The following is a 24155-nucleotide window of genomic DNA, read 5'->3' as shown; positions in this document are numbered from 1 at the left end:
AACCCCACTTTTTCAAACCCGCAGTTTAGTAAATCTAGCCCTTGGACACTAAACTAGGGAGGTGATCAAGTATTAACTAACCCTAATACGGGAACCGTGTACTCTCATATCCAACTACTGAAGGACAAGATAGCAGGAACAACCTCCCTAATAAAAACATTCCTGACTCTGCCGGCAACTCCCATATGGCGCCTTTCTAAGGTCTCATTTGGAAGGAGTCGATATGTTAGATTGGGGTTGTTTATCATTTTTCTCCCTTATTTCAACAACTTTATTCTCTTCATTTAGGTGAATAATATACAACAAAAAACTGCACACGTAATCCAAAGTATTCTGTATATTAGAATCAAATTATGCAACTGTGAGGTCCACTTACTCTCCAAAAGTATATTATACATTAATTATATCATCATCAGCAGTAGCGATTAATATAGCGCCACTAAATCCGCAGCGCTGTACAGAGAACTCACTGACGTCAGTCCCGACTCCAATGGAGCTTACAGTCTAAATTTCCTAACACACACACAGACACACACACAGACAGGGTCAATTTGATAGCAGCCAATTAATCTATTGTGGGAGGAAACCCACTGGCGTTGATTTCATGCACTTTATAGAACAATGTATGTGAACGGATCTGAGACTGGAATAAATCTTTTCCAATGTAGCAATACACCACTACTTACCTACTTTATATCACGAAATATGACATTAAGCGGTGGGCGGGGCTTGATGTCATTTATGTAATGAAGTGGGTGGAGCAAAACATATGTTGAAGCAAATTGTACCGCCATGACCATGCGGCTGGGGTGAGCGAGTCTTGATGACGTGTCATTTCCCCGGCCACCTTGCAGCAGGTAAGTGCTCTCTGGGAGAATGCCTCACCCTAATCCTGCATCTCCAGATAGTCTCAGGCGGCGATGCTCTCCGCAGAGCCATTCTTACTAGCGCCCGGGTGTGTTGTTTTCTGAATGCATCATGTTCCTCTTCCGCGGGTTAATAGTAACAACATACTTGCCAACTTTTTGTAGTTGGCGTCTGGGAGCCTCTCAGGGGGAGGTGGGCGTGCGGGGGGCGGAACTAAAATCGTGTCATTTTGGACCCGCAACCCATGCCGTAAACGCGTTATTTTACAGTGTGGGACGGGGCCAAAAGCTGGAATTCCCGGAGAATCGCTGCATTTTGGACCTAATTCTGCCAACTTCACTAGGAAGTGGGCAGATGCGGGAGACTGCCATACACTCCCGGGAGTCTGTGAGACCCACCCGAAATGCAGGAGTCTCCCGGACATTCCGGGAGAGTTGGCAAGTATGAGTAACAAACGCATGTGAAACGCACTTGTACAGCCATTAATAAACACGACTGTAACGCCTGTGGCTGCGTGGCCCTATGATGCGGCGCTGTGATAATAGCATCATACTTACCACCGTTTTACTCTCTCCCATCAGTGTGAGGACGGAGGGAGGGGGCGGGCGCAGTGAATCGCGTCATGGAGCCTCCCATCCTGCCACCTTCACCAGGACGCAGGCAGGGTACGGGAGAATGACCTGCTCTCCCGGGAGACCTACCCCAAGTCTCCAGGCATCCTGGGAGAGAGGACAAATATGGTAATAGATAAAAAGGAAATATTAAATAAAGGTAACAAGGGTTAAACCATGGGTCTCTATGCCCCACACATGATGACATGAATGAGCACTTCTACTCCTAGATTGTTAGCTCCATAGCCTAAGTTCTGCCATTACTAGAAATGATCCCAAGACACCACAAGACTGTAAGTTCCTCAGGTCATCTTATCCCTCTGGAGTGTAAGCTCAGTGGTTTAGGGCCGCTAGGTGACTGTGATTAGAGTGCAAGCTCAGCGGGTCGCACCTAGGAAGAGACCCAGGAATCAGTCCCTCTGCCGCGGGGGCTGCCGGGAGTTGTAGTTCCGGAGACAGGAGCGAGGACAGGAAGCAGAGCACGGCCCGGGGATCCTGGACTACGAATCCCAGCATGCAGCGCGGCGGCTGACTGTCAGAGCTGCTTCCAGCTGGGGGCTGACTGGAGCCTGCAGGGGGCAGGATGGCTGCCGGGGGGAAGGTGAGAGGGATGGGCATGGGGAGGGGGGTAAGTGAGGCACATGTGTGTGCCCCTCCTGAGAGTCAGGAACAGGCACATACATGGCACATGCTTACACTGCTGACATGTAACATGTGCTATGTGTAGTTCATGTGTGCTGGGAACAGCAGTGACACGCCTCATTCCACCATTGGTGTACTTGTGGGTAATATCTGACACGTATGATGGTGGCACTAGTATGTTGTGTGTTGACCAGGTCATACGTGACACATGGACAGGTCATTAGCATGCACATAGCGTGTGTACTGCGTGCTCTCCTGGCACACACAATGGTAGTGGGTGTGAGTATGGTGACCCTGGGTGTCATGCTGTCTGGTGGGCGCCCCGGCCTGGGACGTTACTTGGGGCATCCATTATTCAGCAGGATTATTACTCTACATGGAAATCTGGGGGTGATCTGTTCATTCACCTGTCACAGTACGACCAGCGCTCAACTAACAAAATACCTCACCCTAATTCTGTACCTGTTCCCCAGGGCGTAACTACCGTGGTGCAAGGGCTGCCGCTGCGATGGGGCCCAACATCCCTGTCAAAGCCCCAGTGTATATGTAGGTTTTTCACCTCTGGGCATTTGTATGTGAGCGGTGAGTTGAGCACTATTAAATATTGGGACTTTAATCATGATTAAATCTGCCAGCCTCGTACAAGTCACTCATTTAGAAAATGACCTTATAATCTAATTAATCACCTCAAAGCCGCTGCCTGAGACACCTGACTTGAGTTCTCTTGTTATAGACATCATGGATGGGGAACATCATACATGACATATGAAGCAGGAAGCCAATAAATCATACATGATGTAAGATAGAGGTTTGTCAGATCATATGTTACACACAACAGAGCTGAAATGCTGGGGACACACTTCCTAGCGTGGCTGCAAGGGTTAATCCCATCCGTCATTCCCACAGACTGTAGAAAAGAGTGCAACCACTTCTGTACGGTGTTGCCAAGACTGAGGTTTTGGCACGTATGGGCATGTATGTATTTCCATTGAGTAAATTTGGAAATATATTATACTGCAGACAAAAGTACTTCAGCGCCAGAGTCGGTACTTTTAGAACGTGAGAGGGATTTTTGCGCATGGGAAGTGATGATATGTTATATAAAATTTGTGCTTACAGCTAGTTATTAAACAAACACTGTTTACTAGGCTGACTTTCAGGGGCGGAGGGGATTAATTAGCTGGAATCCGTGTTATTCCCACAGTCTTTCTTTCTGGTTGGGATTATGTTTCTTTTGTCTGAATAAAGTTGTCATCTGCTGCAAATCTGACGTTTCACATTTAAGCCACAAAGTTCCAAATTGCTTCATCTGTGCACGAGACATTCAGTCGCCCTCTGGGCCATCCGCGTGGTCTTTAGGACACTTCGATAGTACTGTATAGCAGTGGTTTCTTCTTGGTGTCCTCCCACGCTGACCACCGTCCTTATGGTGGACTTGGGGGGGAACCCGCAGATCTTTACCCCGGTGTTTTCTGTCACTTCCAGGATATGGGGTATTTTACTCCTAAATTAGTGATTCTTGGTTTCAGTGACTGTCAGGAAGACACAATCTGCTGCCTGTGGGTTAAAGTGTTTGGCACAACTTGTTTCCAGTCACCTCAGCCCTGATAGCTCTTTATCTGTTGTCCTCTGAAATATTGGTGAGTTATGAAAAGTCTTACAGAAGCCTCTCAGTACTCCTGTTAGATATACCCAGCCTGTCTTATTGCCCTGTGCCTGGTGCAGGACCGGCTGCTGCCGCACCTCCCTATCCTCTCAGTACTCCTGTTAGATATACCCAGCCTGTCTTATTGCCCTGTGCCTGGTGCAGGACCGGCTGCTGCCGCACCTCCCTATCCTCTCAGTACTCCTGTTAGATATACCCAGCCTGTCTTATTGCCCTGTGCCTGGTGCAGGACCGGCTGCTGCCGCACCTCCCTATCCTCTCAGTACTCCTGTTAGATATACCCAGCCTGTCTTATTGCCCTGTGCCTGGTGCAGGACCGGCTGCTGCCGCACCTCCCTATCCTCTCAGTACTCCTGTTAGATATACCCAGCCTGTCTTATTGCCCTGTGCCTGGTGCAGGACCGGCTGCTGCCGCACCTCCCTATCCTCTCAGTACTCCTGTTAGATATACCCAGCCTGTCTTATTGCCCTGTGCCTGGTGCAGGACCGGCTGCTGCCGCACCTCCCTATCCTCTCAGTACTCCTGTTAGATATACCCAGCCTGTCTTATTGCCCTGTGCCTGGTGCAGGACCGGCTGCTGCCGCACCTCCCTATCCTCTCAGTACTCCTGTTAGATATACCCAGCCTGTCTTATTGCCCTGTGCCTGGTGCAGGACCGGCTGCTGCCGCACCTCCCTATCCTCTCAGTACTCCTGTTAGATATACCCAGCCTGTCTTATTGCCCTGTGCCTGGTGCAGGACCGGCTGCTGCCGCACCTCCCTATCCTCTCAGTACTCCTGTTAGATATACCCAGCCTGTCTTATTGCCCTGTGCCTGGTGCAGGACCGGCTGCTGCCGCACCTCCCTATCCTCTCAGTACTCCTGTTAGATATACCCAGCCTGTCTTATTGCCCTGTGCCTGGTGCAGGACCGGCTGCTGCCGCACCTCCCTATCCTCTCAGTACTCCTGTTAGATATACCCAGCCTGTCTTATTGCCCTGTGCCTGGTGCAGGACCGGCTGCTGCCGCACCTCCCTATCCTCTCAGTACTTCTGGAGGTGGTAATGGGGTACCCACAGTGAGCAGAGTAGCAGAAGCTGATGTAGTTGATGAGAGCAGTCATCTGGTCAAGGTAAGACAGTCCAGGGATCAGGGCAAGTGAGAAGCAGCTACCAAGTCAGGAACAGGCCAAGGTCAGCACCCAGAGAGGGGGTAAGGATGCCCACAGAAGTCAGTACAGCTGAAGGTTGTAAGTAACTGAGCAAGTGTTGTGAATTGTATATTCTGTGCAGTATCCTTCATACCCTGTTGGGGTTATTGTGTCTGGATCATTACATTAATCTTGATGCTGCTCACACTTTCATCTCCTTATCGATCTTTTATTATATACTAGTTGCTGCCCTTTATCGGGGTACTAGATATTCATGCTTCTCCTGACTTCAGATATCCCCACTAGCGTGCTAGATCTTCTCATGACTTTAGATATCCTCATTAGGGTGCTAGATCTTATGACTTCTGATATCCCAGCTACCAGCTAGTGTATCCTCACTACGGTACTAGATCTTCTCATGACTTTAGATATCCTCATTAGGGTGCTAGATCTTATGACTTCTGATATCCCAGCTACCAGCTAGTGTATCCTCACTACGGTACTAGATCTTCTCATGACTTCAGATATCCTCACTACGGTACTAGATTTTCTCATGACTTTAGATATCCTCACTAGGGTAATAGATCTTCTTATGACTTCAGATATCCTCATTAGGGAACTAGATCTTCTCATGGCTTCAGATATCCTAATTAGTGCATCCTCACTGCAGTACTAGATCTTTTCATGACTTCAGTTATCCTAACTAGGGTACTGGATTTTCTCATGACTTTAGATATCGTAACTAGTGTATCCTCACTACGGTACTAGATCTTTTCATGACTTCAGTTATTATAACTAGAATGCTAGATCTTCTCACTAGGGTACTAGATCTTCTCATGGCTTCAGATATCCTCATTAGGGTACTAGATCTTTTCATGACTTCAGTTATCCTAACTAGGGTACTAGATCTTCTCATGACTTTAGGGGGTAAATGTATGAACATGCGGGTTCTTCAACACCCGCTTGTTCGGCGATTAAATTTCAAGCGGCGCTGCATTGTAAAGGGAAACTTCCCTTTACAATGCAGCGCCGCTTGAAATTTAATCGCTGAACACGCAGGTGTTGAAGAACCCGCATGTTCATACATTTACCCCCAGATCTCCTAACTAGGGTGCTAGATCTTCTCATGACTTCAGATATCCTCATTAGGGAACTAGATCTTCTCATGGCTTTAGATATCCTCACCAGGGTACTGGATCTTCTCATGACTTCAGATATCCTAACAAGGGTACTAGATCTTCTCATGACTTCAAATATCCTCACTAGGGTACTAGATCTTCTCATGACTTCAAATATCCTAACTAGGGTGCTAGATCTTCTCATGATTTCAGATCTCGTCACTAGGGTACTAAATCTTCTAATGACTTCAGATATCCTAACTAGTGCATCCTCACTATGGTACTAGATCTTCTCATGACTTCAGATATCCTAACTAGTGTATCCTCACTATGGTAGTAGATCTTCTAATGACTTCAGATATCCTCACTATGGTACTAGATCTTCTCATGACTTCAGATATCCTCACTATGGTACTAGATCTTCTCATGACTTCAGATATCATCATTAGGGAACTAGATCTTCTCATGGCTTCAGATATCCTCACCAGGGTACTAGATCTTCTCATGACTTCAGATATCCTAACTAGGGTACTAGATCTTCTCATGACTTCAGATATCCTCACTAGGGTAATAGATCTTCTTATAACTTCAGATAACATCATTAGGGAACTAGATCTTCTCATGGCTTCAGATATCCTCACCAGGGTACTAGATCTTCTCATGACTTCAGATATCCTAACTAGGGTACTAGATCTTCTCATGGCTATTCTAACTAGGGTGCTAGATATTCTCATGACTTCAGATATCCTCACTAGGGTAATAGATCTTCTTATAACTTCAGATAACATCATTAGGGAACTAGATCTTCTCATGGCTTCAGATATCCTCACCAGGGTACTAGATCTTCTCATGACTTCAGATATCCTAACTAGGGTACTAGATCTTCTCATGGCTATTCTAACTAGAGTGCTAGATATTCTCATGACTTCAGATCTCGTCACTAGGGTACTTAATCTTCTAATGACTTCAGATATCCTAACTAGTGCATCCTCACTATGGTACTAGATCTTCTCATGACTTCAGATATCCTAACTAGTGTATCCTCACTATGGTAGTAGATCTTCTAATGACTTCAGATATCCTCACTATGGTACTAGATCTTCTCATAACTTCAGATATCCTAACTAGGGTACTAGATCTTCTCATGACTTCAGATATCCTCACTAGGGTAATAGATCTTCTTATGACTTCAGATATCATCATTAGGGAACTAGATCTTCTCATGGCTTCAGATATCCTCACCAGGGTACTAGATCTTCTCATGACTTCAGATATCCTAACTAGGGTACTAGATCTTCTCATGGCTATTCTAACTAGGGTGCTAGATATTCTCATGACTTCAGATATCCTAACTAGTGTATCCTCACTATGGTACTAGATCTTCTCATGACTTCAGATCTCCTCACTAGGGTAGTAGATCTTCTCAAGATTTCATATATCCTCACTAGGGTAATAGATCTTCTTATGACTTCAGATATCTTCACTCCGGTACAAGATCTTCTCATGGCTTCATATATCTAGATGTTAAGGGGGCCAATTAGTATAACTCATTTCCTCCTGAGAACAAATTTTGCCCCATATCAACCAGAATGAAATGGGTAATTATTTTGTCTTTCAGGGCCCAGTAACATTTGATGATGTGGCGGTATATTTCACGGAGGAGGAATGGGAGTGTCTGGAAGAATGGCAGAGGGATTTGTACAAGGAGGTCATGACAGACAATTACAGGACCCTCTGTTCTTTGGGTGAGAACAGAACATGGCAGGATTTATAATCTCATTTTATGAATGGACTGTAGTTTGAGGTACATTGCAGTCAGGATAGGAACACTGTTTACAGACCAGAACTGTACCATAGATGAGTCAGTTGTATTATTTAATACATCAGTTGGTATATCCTTGTTCCTCAATTGTGCTATTCTGGATAGGGGTGCCTGTGGTGAAGTCTGAGATCCTGTTGATGATTGAGAGTGGAGAGGAACCTTTTGTTATGGGTTACCCAAGATGGGAAGAGCTGGGGTTTGAGACATCTACCATCACAGGTGAGTGCACAACAGAGACAGTATTTAGCAGAAAATATTATTTAGCAGAGATGTATCATAAAGAGGAGTGTGAGGAATATTGTTATGAGGTGACGTGTCTGTGTCTCCGTGTATGTGTGTCCGTGTATCTGTCCGTGTCTATGTGTCTGTGTCTCTGTGTGTGTGTCTTCGTCTGTGTCTCCCTGTGTGTATCTGTGTGTTTGTGTGCATGTCCGTGTCTATCTGTATGTCTCCATAAATGTCTCCGTGTCCGTGTCTGTCTGTGTGTGTCCGCGTCTTCGTGTGTGTGTGTCCGTGTATCTGTCTGTGTCTATGTGTCCGTGTCTCTGTGTGTGTGTGTCTCAGTCTGTGTCTCCCTGTGTGTATCTGTGTCTTTGTGTGCATGTCCGTGTCTCTGTTTGTCCGTGTCTATCTGTATGTCTCCATGTGTGTCTCCGTGTCTGTCTGTGTGTGTCCGTGTCTCTGTGTGTATCTGTCCGTGTCTCTGTGTGTGTGTGTCTCCGTCTGTGTCTCCCTGTGTGTATCTGTGTCTCTGTGTGTATCTGTCCGTGTCTCTGTGTACGTGTGTGTCTCCGTCTGTGTCTCCTTGTGTGCATGTCCGTGTCTGTGTGTGTGTCTCCCTGTGTGTATCTGTGTCTTTGTGTGCATGTCCGTGTCTCTGTTTGTCCGTGTCTATCTGTATGTCTCCATGTGTGTCTCCGTGTCCGTGTCTGTCTGTGTGTGTCCGTGTCTCTGTGTTTATCTGTCCGTGTCTATGTGTCCGTGTCTCTGTGTGTGTGTGTCTCCGTCTGTGTCTCCCTGTGTGTATCTGTGTCTCTGTGTGTATCTGTGCGTGTCTATGTGTCCGTGTCTCTGTGTGTGTGTGTGTGTGTCTCCGTCTGTGTCTCCCTGTGTGCATGTCCATGTCTCTGTGTGTGTGTCTCTGTGTGTGTGTCTCCCTGTGTGTATCTGTGTCTCTGTGTGTACATGAGAATTGAGGAAAGGTTAGCTAGATGACCTACTGTAGTATGGAATCAGAAGGCAGGAACCTTTATCAGGTAGATAGTAGCGTTTCTTGTTGTCTATTGAAAAGCAGAGAACCTATAATAGGAACCGGTGAGTATTATTGTGGAGCGAGCAGAAGGAAAACCATGGTGAGTAAATAGATATATGGTGGGTCCTGTGATGAGAATGAATAAGCATAATATGGAAACCCATAAGAGCTATGGTTTCAGAAGGAAACTAGTTAGAGAGTTGGATAGTGGGGAGGAAGTGAACCCGTGTTTGTAGCCGAGTATCAGAGGTGCATAGTGTAAGTAATTGGGAGGAAAGTGACCTATATGAACCTATAATTGATGGAGAGCTTAGTGTTGGACATATATTTGTCCTTTGAGAACTGTTTATTGTTGCTGGTTAGCCTTTTGTTCTTATTTTCAGACCATTGGTGAAAAAGTATTCTCTTCCAATGTAAGTTTGTTGTTTGTAGATTTCCACTGCGGGAATCCAGAGGAGAAGTGGACGATGTACGAGGGAGACTACCTTCTGACAGGGCACCGACCACATTTATACGGCAGACGTGAGTTCACATAGTTACCAGTTTGTGTCAGTATTATATATATGCTTACAGCTAGGAAAACTCTTAAAATGCCCAGGCACGTTGTGATTTTCTTAAACAATTTGACCATTTAATATCTTATTGGCCAAGTATGGGATCCATTGATTTGGAAGAACGGTAAATGTGGTCGGACGATGTATTTGACCTTGTATGTGGTTATCATCCAGCACTAATGGTGCCTGTACATGTATGATCATTAAACTGGACGTAGTCCCACTGGCCGGATCACTGTCAGATTTGATCATAAATGTACATACTCTAAAAGCTCTGACCGCTCAGCACTATGTGACCGGTGTAATATTCCGCATGATCACTGTATAATCGCTTTACTACCTGCTGGCTGGTGTTCTGCTAATCCATGTGCAGATCCGGCCAATGTGCTGGAAATCTGAGAACTTCATCTTTATTTCAGGACTTGTGAGGAAGCGCAGTGGTCGGAGGTCTCCTAACTTCTCCCGAGCTGAGCTGGAGTGTTTTGTTTCTCTGATGGATCGTTATCTGCCAGATGAATTACAGAGAGCAGGTGCCATTTCCCTACACCAGCGCCGATCCATCCTCATGGATATTGCCCGATGCCTGGAACCCATGTCTGGCTGTCTACGCACCCCACGCCAACTGCTCCATCGATGGGCGGATTTCAACAACCGTGATCCTGAACGGCTGAATGACATACGGATGCGTTTGCACATCGGTAACTGAGTATTGTGTTCATTGGGAGATGTTTCCATGGCAAAGCTTTTTGGTCAGTGGACGGTAACAGTGGTGTGACCTGTTTGGCCTCAGTGATAACAGCCTTTTGGTCAGTAACTAGTGTTTGGGTGCAATACACGGCCTCCACCAGGTAACCCATTAGGTTTAATTATCAGCATCTGTAAAGCAAAATAGCACTGGCTTGAAAAAAACAACAAACCTAGATCAAATAGGGAGCACTAACTGGCTCCTAGGCGCCTCTCTGTGCCGTGGGCATCTAGCCCTCTTACCACTTCAGCTGTGGTGGCATAACTAACAATGGTACCTAGTCCTTGTACTGCTAAGGTCCCCCCTCAGCCGGTCATTGTGGTCACTTGGCGTAGTCTCAGATCTTCAGGGACAGGAAGTTCTGTCTCCAACTGGCCCCTGTAGCAGACGTTGGTCTCTGTCACGTAAATACAGGACAATTGTGAGGTCACATATCTATGGGGCCTCATGAAATAAAAGATATAAAAGAGACTTTGCACATGGATCGCTGTTTACACGCCTTGTTTCTGGTCTTGTTCCAGCTGCCAGCCGCGATGAGAGGTCACCAGAGATACAGAGAGCAGCATCGCCTGCCCTGGGTAACGTCACAGACATCTTACAGCTTGTACAATACGTATAGATAGCGCCTCTCACACAAATCATCATCCAGACGCCTGTGTCATGTATTGTACAGTATTATACGGTAATGTAATAGTATGATAATGGATGCACACTGTATGTACCTTATGGCATGCTTTGTTTGTGTCACTTACAGCTCGGCTGCAGGAGGGGGCGCTGTCGATTCCCTGGAACTCTCAACCCCCCCGTAAGTCCACCCAGTACATTCACTTAATGAAGTCGCCTCCTCTGTGGTGGCAGATTCTGTAGTGGTTAGAGCAGCTCCCATTGCATGCTGGGTAGTATGGCTGCTGGTGGTCTAGTTTCCCAGCAGCCTTATAGTTGCGTGTCGGTGTCATAGTTGTGTGTCAGCATTATAACTGTCGTTGTCGCAGCAGGAAGGCAGTGGAGACGGAGATTTACGCGCCCCCTCTCATCGTCATCCTCGGAGGATGGGGAGGAGTCTCTGGATTCGCAGGATGCTGTGTGGGATGAGGGGTCCCGGGAATCAGCCGCAGGTTATTATCCTGTACCGCGCACACCGCCGGCGTCTTTCTCCAGCCACATCGATGCACAGGGCCGTTACATTGTGCGGCCTCCTCCCCCAAAATCAGGTGTGTTCCGCTACCCCTCTTTTATATGTAGTAATAATATAGTATGAAGGAAGTGGGGGCGCTGGGAAGATAAATAACCCCATAGATAAACTGCAGCTGATTATCCTATCGCTACAGACTGAGGATTGCTCTTACAATGTTACATTGTCAGTGTTTCGGACAGATCCCTTCAGCAGCCCATGGGGAACACTGTGATTCTACTGATCATCTGTAACACTGGGGGCATTTACACAGAAGTACTTGTGTGTCATCATCTCTTTAGTTAATGACCCTCAGAGATAGGGAGATACTTCTGCAGTATGAAGCCACATGGACCACATTAATATCACAGTGTTCCTCACTGCTTGTAGAAGGATTCCATCCGAAACGCATTGAGGGTGAACACGCCTGTCGCTCTGCATTGTTTGTCAGTGCTGTCCTCTCTCCATACCAATACAATCTCACATGCAGTTTTTAGATCTTTCCAACAACATGTAACCCTAGACCCGCAGGTTAACCTGACACCTTAACAGCAGGGAGTATTAAAAAGGAAAATCAGGTTTCATAATCAAGCGAGGAATTAGACGAGGCGAAAAGGCAAAGTCCAGGACTAAACACAGAGGTATAATATGACAAGGGATTAATAATTTAAGTAAAATGTAACTTACAACACCCAAAATCCAATTGCTTAACAAAGGACTTACATTTATTCACAAGGAATAAAACGGATTTGCCTAAAACTAAATAATATAAATATAATAAAGAAGGAGGAGTATCAATTTCTAGCTCACATAAGTTTTGAATTTCAGGGTTCTACAATACCCACCAGGCCGACCTATAGTGTTATTAAACCATTATCATCCAACTTATCTGCATATATTGATCTATATTAACAGCCATTTATGTCAACCTAAAGGATACTAAACAGAATTGATTAATACAATAGAATGGAAGGATGAATACACTAGTTACATGTGACTTCAAAGCACTTTACACATGTATTGGCCATGAAATAGACTGCAGAGTTATTAAAAACATACTTAAGACGTCATCTTACCTCCCGAAAATTCAAATAAAATTTCTGATCCAATGGACAGAGTTTTTCTATAATTTCTTTTGGTTTGAAGGACAGTACTAAAGATAGGTGGAACTGCCATGGGGACAAAGTTTGTCCCAGATGCGCAAACCTGTTCATTGCAAAATGGGATTAGGATAGAATCTGGCCTGAGAATTCATTTACCTCTGGACACATAATTCCTCATGTCATTGTATATTTGTTCTTCCATTTGGGAAATAACATCGATTGGGATTATGATGGGTTTCAGACTCATTGGCATTGGAAGTGTCATCCTGTAATGGGCCAGCTGTAGGTTTTATTGTATATATTGTTCTTGTTGATGTTACGGGGTCTCAGAGCTGACATTATGTCTCTTCAGGGATCAAATGGCGGCAGCATCGTTCCTTTGGCTTCTCTGGTGCTAGAGAATGGAGAGAGGAGCGGGGGGTTCCCCAGAGACCCCCAGCGCTGGCTGAGGGCTCATCAGGGAGAGAGACCTCCACCACGTTTTATGCTCCATTAAAGGAAGAAGGTAATTTATAATAATAGTAATATCTGCTGTAAATATCTGCAACAGACTTATCTGCAACCTCGGCACTCTGTGAATCAGGAGACCAGACGTCCACGTTCCTGTAATATCCCCTCTGTGACTGACCAGCGGGGCCAGTCCTTACAAGGGCTAGTCCTTACATGCGGCTCTTTGAGTGACAAGTCTAAGAGCGGGCATGTCATTGGGAGCAGGGCCAGTCCTTACTTGGTGCCGGTCCTTACATGCCGCAGCTCCTTACATGGTGCCGGTCCTTACAAGGGCTAGTCCTTACATGGCACCACTTCCCACATGGCGCTGGTCCTCACATGGCGGCGCTCCTTTACATGGCGCCGCTCCTCACATGGCTTCGGTCCTTGCATGGCGTTGCTCCTCACATGGCGCAGGTCCTTACATGGGACCACCTGACATTAGTATGACGTTTATCTATACACCCTATATAAAGGATAACTTCACTTTGTGAACTTTTTTGGTAAATGTTCAAAATAAATAAACTCCAAAAAGTCCTTATTGGCGAATTTATGTTCTGCTGTAACTTTCTCTGAACAGGTCGTCCCGCAGTAAAATCTGATCCCGAGCTACATATGGAACTTGACCACCGAGGTAAGAATCCATGATATTAGTATGATCTGATACATGTTGAACATACTGACACGGAGAGAAACATATGTTGGTTACTTGTAAGATCTCAGGGTGAGGTATGTGCAGAAATCCTTCAGATCTTCAGGTCTGGTATAGTCTGTGAGTGGAGGATTCTGGGAGGACAAACTTGTGTCATGATCAGTTGTATGTGACCATACTGCATATTATCGGTGTGTCAGTGTCATAGTTGTGTGTGAGTGTTGTGGTGGTGTCCGTGTCATAGTTTTGTGCCAGTGTGATAACTGCATCATTGTCACAGCAGGAAGGCGGTGGAGACGGAGATTTACGCGTCCCCTCTCATCGTCGTCCTCAGAGGAAGGGGAGGAGTCTCGAGAGTCGCAGGACGCAGTGTGGGAATCATCCGCTGGTTGTTATTCTGTACTGCACTCTCCTCCTCCGCCGGCAACTTTCTCCAGCCACATTGACACACAGGGCCGTTACGTTGTGCCGCCTCCACCGCCAAAATCAGGTTTGTTCTGCTGCTAACGGTCTCCTGTGCGAGTCCTATAGGATGGACCAGTTAGAGGACAGACACTTTTCATGTCATCTCCCCACCCCCGCGTTGCTCCCACTTCTCCATATTTCCTGTTCCAGTGGTGTCATAAAATAGTTGTGGCTGAATCACATAGAAATTTATTTAAAATAGCGGTACAGTGCCCCAATCTACATCACTGTATATCTATATCATATATCAATGTACTTGAATTTTGATATTGTGTTGTATTTTTGTATTGGAAATGTATGGTGCCATGTTGGAAGACATTTGTTTTTTGTAACTTTTCTAAAGGAAGTACCCCATGCTAATTAGGCCTTTTTATTTGTGAGTGACCAACACATCCTTTAGCCTGAATGCCCAAGAGAGGGTCGTTAGACTTGTTGTTAGGTTTCTTATCTCTCTAAGACACAGGATGCAAGTAAATTAGGAAAATCACAGATTGATGTAAATTTTGGTAATTTTAAATTGTATTGAAATCCAAGTTTAGAGAATACATCCTAATTGTAAACATTGAAAGTGATATCTCAGACTTTGTGGTGCCTGCTGGGATCAGAAGGCTGGGTCGCCCCCTTCGACATGTGTAACAGAATCCGTATATAAGGAGCTCTGTTTAACCATGCTATTTATTATTCTATCTGTAACTTTTGGAGATCACTAGTACCTCAAACCAGTGTGTAAATGTCCTTCTAAGGACTTCTGAGCTAATAAATATTACTGCTTAAAGATCCTGTTTTGATGCCTACTTACCTGCTGTAATTCCTGTGACCTACAGATTAGACCAATCTAATCCATTATCTGGATGTTCTGAGGTTGCAACCCTGATCTGAAGGAAGAAGCCAGGGATACCAGCTCAGGTGCCCAACGAGGGTGTACACTAGCAGCAAGAGTTACCCAGAAGAAAGCTGTTCTAGGCACCGATGAAGGAGCCTAGTGGTGGCAGCAGAGTCCCTCCTACTGCGTTTAGAGTTGCGCAGTTAGGATAAGGAAAGGGAATGGTGGCAAGGCAAGCCCAGCCGAATCTCAGCAACACGACAGGGTGGCATAGGAGGACCATCCTGTCACAGATTTCTGTTGGCAAGCGTTTGGATAGCCCCAGGTGTCTTTTCATGCACCAGTCAGAAGAGCTGAATTATTGAAAGGAATAACTGCAGCCAGGAGAACGCACAAAATGTCTGCATATGCAAACGTGTCCAAGACGGACCTTGAGACTCTGTGCAATGCCAAGGGTATGGGAGGAGATGAGAGAGGTACTGAGAGAAAGGCACCTACAGCATGGTACCCCGGCGGAGGAAACTGATGGCAACAGTGGCCAAGGTGGCGGTCCAGTTGAAAACCAAGGTGAACCAGACCCCCAGAGAGCAGTGCCCTTTTCTCAACAGAACCAGTTCCTCTCTCCTATGATGTGCACAGGGCAGCTGGGCTAAAGATCCAGCTGGCGGCCGTAGGCACAAAGCAACGGAAGCTGAGCGGCTACAGGTCATCAAGACATGGTGCTAAGAGGTAAGGGCGCCAGCCGCACAGCGAAAGGGGAGAACTCCCCTAGTGGATCTGGATTATCAACTCTACCTTGCCCTAAATTTGAGAACAGTGTTGGAAATATTGATGAGCATCTGCAGGTATTTGAATGGACCTGCAGACTACACGCTGTACCCAGACTGGAATGGGTCAAACATTTTGTGCCCACTGTTTACAACCCTGCCAGCCCAATGGAGTGTCACGTGTTTGAAGGTGATTTGGAGGAAAGAGTCACTTGTCTGGTCAAAAAACATGTGTAGGAACCTGCATTCAGTCCAAGTGGAACCCCTGAAGGGAGACGTACTTAGAGACTAAAGGGCCTCAATCACTGTTGTGAGTCCCCATCTTATTGATCCTGCTGCATTATTGCAGGGTCTCCAGTCCATCTCCCACTGAGTTACAGTGGCAGATGGACTGGAGAAAGAAGTGCCTGGGGAGATGGCCAGGAGTTGCGAGATGTTGCCGTTATGGATGACCTCTGATGTGATCTTGGGCAACGATGTTGGGGGTGCATTTCTCAACTCCATTACCTAAAGTCAAGCTGCAAAACTACAGTCTCCTGGATCTACACCTGCACAACCCAGCCCATCGGAACAGACCACAGCTGCTAGACAGCAGCCATCATAGCAACCACAGCATCAGTAAGCATAGATTGAAAGACTCTAGCTGCTCTTTCTTCAGGAACCAGCCATCATTTTGGCTCTTAAAAGACTATGTTCCCTAACAATGCAGAGGGTGTTATCTCCAGCCAATCTGATCTATTGGGGGTTTCCAATGATGGTCCTGCCCTTAGCAGTATGCCAGTTCCGGCAGTGAGTATAGCTAACCACAGTGACCTACTTTTGACTGACCCCACTTTCACTGACCCTAGTAACCCCAACATAGACCCCCTGCAGAGTGTCTCAACTTAGACGATAGTGAGGGTCGCAGGAAAGAGTTCAGGGCAGCTCATCTCTCTTGATTCCTCGCTGGAAGGCATGAGGCGCCAACATTTTCTGGGATGGAGGTGGGGAGTGTGACTTGGCGTAAATTGTTGCTGTATTGTGTAGCTATGAAGGTAGATGGGGATAGACCAGTACGGGAACAAGTTCAACTGGTGGTACCACGGAGCTTTCGCGCACAACTGATGTCAGTTGCCCAAAAAACCCTATGGCTGGACACCAGGGAAGAGACCGAATACTGAATAATCTGACACAGACCTTTTTCTGTCCTGGAATGTCGAATGACGTCCGGGCCTACTGTGTGTCAGCGGCTTGGGCGCCCCAGTGCTTATACTCCCCTCAGGGCCTTGCCAATAGTTGCGGAACCTTTCCAGTGAATGGCTGTGGACAGTAGATCAGGGAAGAGGTAGAACCTCACCGTGGTGGACTACACTACCCGGTATCCAGAAGGTGTGGCTCTGCCATCACTGCGGAAAAAGTAAGGAGTATTTAGTAGAGTTCCCTAGTAAGATCCTAAATGATAAAGGGACACCGTTCATGAGTGAACTAGTTCATGCTGCCCCCCTGCCATCCCCAGACTATGTGAGCAGTGCAATGTCACTCTAAAGCACATGCTACTGGCATTTGTAACTTCGGAGAGGGTCCTGGGAATGCTACCTACCACACCACCTGTTTGCTTATCGTGAAGTGCCATTGGAGTCTACCGGTTAGAGATAATATCAATGCATAATATACTTAAAATAGTGCAACCTTAACATCATATATAGGGATCAGTGTAATAGATCCATCCTGTACTACTATATATCTGTATGGGATCTATCGGAGTCTGTACTACTATAAATCTGTATAGGATCTTTCGGAGGCTGTATTACTGTATATCTGTATGGGATCTATCAGCAGAGCCTGTACTATTATATATCTGTATGGGATCTATCGGAGGCTGTATTACTATATATCTGTATGGGATCTATCAGCAGAGGCTGTACTACTATATATCTGTATGGGATCTATCGGAGACTGTATTACTATATATCTGTATGGGATCTATCGGAGGCTGTACTACTATATATCTGTATGGGATCTATCAGCAGAGGCTGTACTACTATATATCTGTATGGGATCTATCGGAGGCTGTATTACTATATATCTGTATGGGATCTGTTGAAGGCTGTACTACTATATACTGTATGGGATCTATCGAAGGCTGTACTTGTATATATCTGTACGAGATCTGTCGGAGGCTGTACTACTATATATCTGTATGTGATCTATCAGAGGCTGTACTACTATATATCTGTATGGGATCTATCAGCAGAGGCTGTACTACTATATATCTGTATGGGATCTATCAGAGGATGTACTACTATATATCTGTATGGGATCTATTGGAGGCTGTATTACTATATATCTGTATGGGATCTGTCAAAGGCTGTACTATTATATACTGTATGGGATCTATCGGAGGCTGTACTACTATATATCTGTACGAGATCTGTCGGAGGCTGTACTACTATATATCTGTATGGGATCTATTGGAGGCTGTACTACTATATATCTGTATGGGATCTATCGGAGGCTGAACTACTATAAACCTGTATGGGATCTATCGGAGGCTGTACTACTATATATCTGTATTGGATCTATCGGAGGCTGAACAACTATAAACCTGTATGGGATCTATCGGAGGCTGTACTACTATATATCTGTATGGGATCTATCGGAGACTGTACTACTATATATCTGTATGGGATCTATCGGAGGCTGTATTACTATATATATCTGTATGGGATCTATTGGAGGCTGTATTACTATATATCTGTATGGGATCTGTCAAAGGCTGTACTATTATATACTGTATGGGATCTATCGGAGGCTGTACTACTATATATCTGTACGAGATCTGTCGGAGGCTGTACTACTATATATCTGTATGGGATCTATTGGAGGCTGTACTACTATATATCTGTATGGGATCTATCGGAGGCTGAACTACTATAAACCTGTATGGGATCTATCGGAGGCTGTACTACTATATATCTGTATGGGATCTATCGGAGGCTGTACTACTATATATCTGTATGGGATCTATCGGAGGCTGAACAACTATAAACCTGTATGGGATCTATCGGAGACTGTACTACTATATATCTGTATGGGATCTATCGGAGACTGTACTACTATATATCTGTATGGGATCTATCGGAGGCTGTATTACTATATATATCTGTATGGGATCTATCGGAGGCTGTACTACTATATATGTGTATGGGGTCTATCGGAGGCTGTACTACTATATATCTGTATGGGATCTATCAGCAGATGCTGTATTGCTATATATCTGTATGGGATCTGTCAGAGGCTGTACTACTATATATCTGTGGTCGGGATCTGTCAGAGGCTGTACTACTATATATCTGTGGTCGGGATCTATCGGAGGCTGTACTACTATATATCTATATGGGATCTATCGGAGGCTGTACTACTATATATCTGTATGGGATCTATCGGAGACTGTACTACTATATATCTGTATGGGATCTATCGGAGGCTGTATTACTATATATCTGTATGGGATCAATCAGAGACTGTACTACTATATATCTGTATGGGATCTATCAGAGGCTGTATTACTATATATCTGTATGGGATCTATCAGAGACTGTACTACTATATATCTGTATGGGATCTATCGGAGACTGTACTACTATATATCTGTATGGGATCTATCGGAGACTGTACTACTATTTACCTGTATGGGATCTATCGGAGACTGTACTGCTATATATCTATATGGGATCTATCGGAGGCTGTACTACTATATATCTGTATGGGATCTATCGGAGGCTGTACTACTATCTATCTGTATGGGATCTATCGGAGGCTGTACTACTATATATCTGTATGGGATCTATCGGAGGCTGTACTACTATCTATCTGTATGGGATCTATCGGAGGCTGTACTACTATATATCTGTATGGGATCTATCAGCAGAGGCTGTACTACTATATATCTGTATGGGATCTATCGGAGGCTGTACTACTATATATCTGTATGGGATCTATCGGAGGCTGTACTACTATATATCTGTATGGGATCTATCGGAGGCTGTACTACTATATATCTGTATGGGATCTAACAGCAGATGCTGTATTACTATATATCTGTATGGGATCTGTCAGAGGCTGTACTACTAATATATATCTGTGGTCGGGATCTATCGGAGGCTGTACTACTATATATCTATATGGGATCTATTAGAGGCTGTACTACTATATATCTGTATGGGATCTATCGGAGGCTGTATTACCAAATATCTGTATGGGATCTATCGGAGACTGTACTACTATATATCTGTATGGGATCTATCAGAGGATGTACTACTATATATCTGTATGGGATCTATCGGAGACTGTACTACTATATATCTGTATGGGATCTATCAGAGGCTGTACTACTATATATCTGTATGGGATCTATCGGAGGCTGTATTACTATATATCTGTATGGGATCTATCAGAGGATGTACTACTATATATCTGTATGGGATCTATCGGAGGCTGTACTACTATATATCTGTATGGGATCTATCGGAGGCTGTACTACTATATATCTGTATGGGATCTATCAGCAGAGGCTGTACTACTATATATCTGTATGGGATCTATCGGAGGCTGTACTACTATATATCTGTATGGGATCTATCGGAGGCTGTACTACTATATATCTGTATGGGATCTATCGGAGGCTGTACTACTATATATCTGTATGGGATCTAACAGCAGATGCTGTATTACTATATATCTGTATGGGATCTGTCAGAGGCTGTACTACTAATATATATCTGTGGTCGGGATCTATCGGAGGCTGTACTACTATATATCTATATGGGATCTATTAGAGGCTGTACTACTATATATCTGTATGGGATCTATCGGAGGCTGTATTACCAAATATCTGTATGGGATCTATCGGAGACTGTACTACTATATATCTGTATGGGATCTATCGGAGGCTGTACTACTATATATCTGTATGGGATCTATCGGAGGCTGTACTACTATATATCTGTATGGGATCTATCGGAGGCTGTACTACTATATATCTGTATGGGATCTAACAGCAGATGCTGTATTACTATATATCTGTATGGGATCTGTCAGAGGCTGTACTACTAATATATATCTGTGGTCGGGATCTATCGGAGGCTGTACTACTATATATCTATATGGGATCTATTAGAGGCTGTACTACTATATATCTGTATGGGATCTATCGGAGGCTGTATTACCAAATATCTGTATGGGATCTATCGGAGACTGTACTACTATATATCTGTATGGGATCTATCAGAGGATGTACTACTATATATCTGTATGGGATCTATCGGAGACTGTACTACTATATATCTGTATGGGATCTATCAGAGGCTGTACTACTATATATCTGTATGGGATCTATCGGAGGCTGTATTACTATATATCTGTATGGGATCTATCAGAGGATGTACTACTATATATCTGTATGGGATCTATCGGAGGCTGTATTACTATATATCTGTATGGGATCTATCAGAGGCTGTACTACTATATATCTGTATGGGATCTATCGGAGACTGTACTACTATATATCTGTATGGGATCTATCAGAGGATGTACTACTATATATCTGTATGGGATCTATCGGAGGCTGTACTACTATATATCTGTATGGGATCTATCGGAGGCTGTACTACTATATATCTGTATGGGATCTAACAGCAGATGCTGTATTACTATATATCTGTATGGGATCTGTCAGAGGCTGTTCTACTAATATATATCTGTGGTCGGGATCTATCGGAGGCTGTACTACTATATATCTATATGGGATCTATTAGAGGCTGTACTACTATATATCTGTATGGGATCTATCGGAGGCTGTACTACCAAATATCTGTATGGGATCTATCGGAGACTGTACTACTATATATCTGTATGGGATCTATCAGAGGATGTACTACTATATATCTGTATGGGATCTATCGGAGACTGTACTACTATATATCTGTATGGGATCTATCAGAGGCTGTATTACTATATATCTGTATGTGATCTATCAGAGGATGTACTACTATATATCTGTATGGGATCTATCGGAGACTGTACTACTATATATCTGTATGGGATCTATCAGAGACTGTACTACTATATATCTGTATGGGATCTATCAGAGGCTGTATTACTATATATCTGTATGGGATCTATCGGAGACTGTACTACTATATATCTGTATGGGATCTATCGGAGACTGTACTACTATATATCTGTATGGGATCTATCGGAGACTGTACTACTATTTACCTGTATGGGATCTATCGGAGACTGTACTGCTATATATCTATATGGGATCTATCGGAGGCTGTACTACTATATATCTGTATGGTATCTATCGGAGGCTGTACTACTCTCTATCTGTATGGGATCTATCGGAGGCTGTACTACTATATATCTGTATGGGATCTATCGGAGGCTGTACTACTATAAACCTGAATGGGATCTATAGGAGGCTGTACTACTATATATCTGTATGGGATCTCTCAGCAGAGGCTGTACTACTATATATCGGTATGGGATCTATCGGAGGCTGTACTACTATATATCTGTATGGGATCTATCGGAGGCTGTACTACTATATATCTGTATGGGATCTATCAGCTGAGGCTGTACTACTATATATCTGTATGGGATCTATCGGAGGCTGTACTACTATATATCTGTATGGGATCTATCGGAGGCTGTACTACTATATATCTGTATGGGATCTAACAGCAGATGCTGTATTACTATATATCTGTATGGGATCTGTCAGAGGCTGTACTACTAATATATATCTGTGGTCGGGATCTATCGGAGGCTGTACTACTATATATCTATATGGGATCTATTAGAGGCTGTACTACTATATATCTGTATGGGATCTATCGGAGGCTGTATTACCAAATATCTGTATGGGATCTATCGGAGACTGTACTACTATATATCTGTATGGGATCTATCAGAGGATGTACTACTATATATCTGTATGGGATCTATCGGAGACTGTACTACTATATATCTGTATGGGATCTATCAGAGGCTGTACTACTATATATCTGTATGGGATCTATCGGAGACTGTACTACTATATATCTGTATGGGATCTATCAGAGGATGTACTACTATATATCTGTATGGGATCTATCGGAGGCTGTACTACTATATATCTGTATGGGATCTATCGGAGGCTGTACTACTATATATCTGTATGGGATCTAACAGCAGATGCTGTATTACTATATATCTGTATGGGATCTGTCAGAGGCTGTACTACTAATATATATCTGTGGTCGGGATCTATCGGAGGCTGTACTACTATATATCTATATGGGATCTATTAGAGGCTGTACTACTATATATCTGTATGGGATCTATCGGAGGCTGTACTACCAAATATCTGTATGGGATCTATCGGAGACTGTACTACTATATATCTGTATGGGATCTATCGGAGACTGTACTACTATATATCTGTATGGGATCTATCAGAGGCTGTATTACTATATATCTGTATGGGATCTATCAGAGGATGTACTACTATATATCTGTATGGGATCTATCGGAGACTGTACTACTATATATCTGTATGGGATCTATCAGAGGCTGTACTACTATATATCTGTATGGGATCTATCAGCAGATGCTGTACTACTATATATCTGTATGGGATCTATCGGAGACTGTACTACTATATATCTGTATGGGATCTATCGGAGACTGTACTACTATATATCTGTATGGGATCTATCAGCAGATGCTGTATTACTATATATCTGTATGGGATCTATCAGCAGAGGCTGTACTACTATATATCTGTATGGGATCTATCGGAGACTGTATTACTATATATCTGTATGGGATCTATCAGAGGATGTACTACTATATATCTGTATGGGATCTATCGGAGACTGTACTACTATATATCTGTATGGGATCTATCAGAGGCTGTACTACTATATATCTGTATGGGATCTATCAGCAGATGCTGTACTACTATATATCTGTATGGGATCTATCGGAGACTGTACTACTATATATCTGTATGGGATCTATCGGAGACTGTACTACTATATATCTGTATGGGATCTATCAGAGGCTGTACTACTATATATCTGTATGGGATCTATCAGCAGATGCTGTATTACTATATATCTGTATGGGATCTATCAGCAGAGGCTGTACTACTATATATCTGTATGGGATCTATCGGAGACTGTACTACTTTATATCTGTATGGGATCTATCGGAGACTGTACTACTATATATCTGTATGGGATCTATCAG

The 24155-nt window shown here is 44.1% G+C and overlaps 1 protein-coding gene across 5 annotated transcripts in view; it reads left to right on the top strand.

Moving 5' to 3' along the window:
- Nucleotides 1-1870: 1870 nt before the first annotated feature.
- LOC142159399 (uncharacterized) overlaps nucleotides 1871-24155 on the top strand; it is a 35720-nt gene continuing 13435 nt past the window's right edge. For 2 of the 5 annotated variants that reach the window (XM_075214269.1, XM_075214265.1), the window contains exons 1-11: nucleotides 1872-2079; nucleotides 7654-7780; nucleotides 7963-8076; nucleotides 9542-9631; nucleotides 10083-10361; nucleotides 10930-10986; nucleotides 11163-11213; nucleotides 11401-11619; nucleotides 13035-13187; nucleotides 13752-13805; nucleotides 14104-14313. In XM_075214269.1, coding sequence (XP_075070370.1) covers nucleotides 2062-2079; nucleotides 7654-7780; nucleotides 7963-8076; nucleotides 9542-9631; nucleotides 10083-10361; nucleotides 10930-10986; nucleotides 11163-11213; nucleotides 11401-11619; nucleotides 13035-13187; nucleotides 13752-13805; nucleotides 14104-14313 — 1372 coding nt within the window. In that variant the 5' untranslated portion in view covers nucleotides 1872-2061. Of the gene's footprint in view, nucleotides 2080-7653; nucleotides 7781-7962; nucleotides 8077-9541; nucleotides 9632-10082; nucleotides 10362-10929; nucleotides 10987-11162; nucleotides 11214-11400; nucleotides 11620-13034; nucleotides 13188-13751; nucleotides 13806-14103; nucleotides 14314-24155 lie in introns of all 5 variants that reach the window. The other 3 variants (XM_075214268.1, XM_075214266.1, XM_075214267.1) reach the window with 3 other exon arrangements.

The sequence above is a fragment of the Mixophyes fleayi genome, chromosome 5, assembly GCF_038048845.1.
Source record: "Mixophyes fleayi isolate aMixFle1 chromosome 5, aMixFle1.hap1, whole genome shotgun sequence".
Classification (NCBI taxonomy): Eukaryota; Metazoa; Chordata; class Amphibia; order Anura; family Limnodynastidae; genus Mixophyes; species Mixophyes fleayi.
The sequence above is the reverse complement of the archived record's forward strand: the minus strand, read 5'-3'. Positions and strand labels throughout refer to the sequence as shown.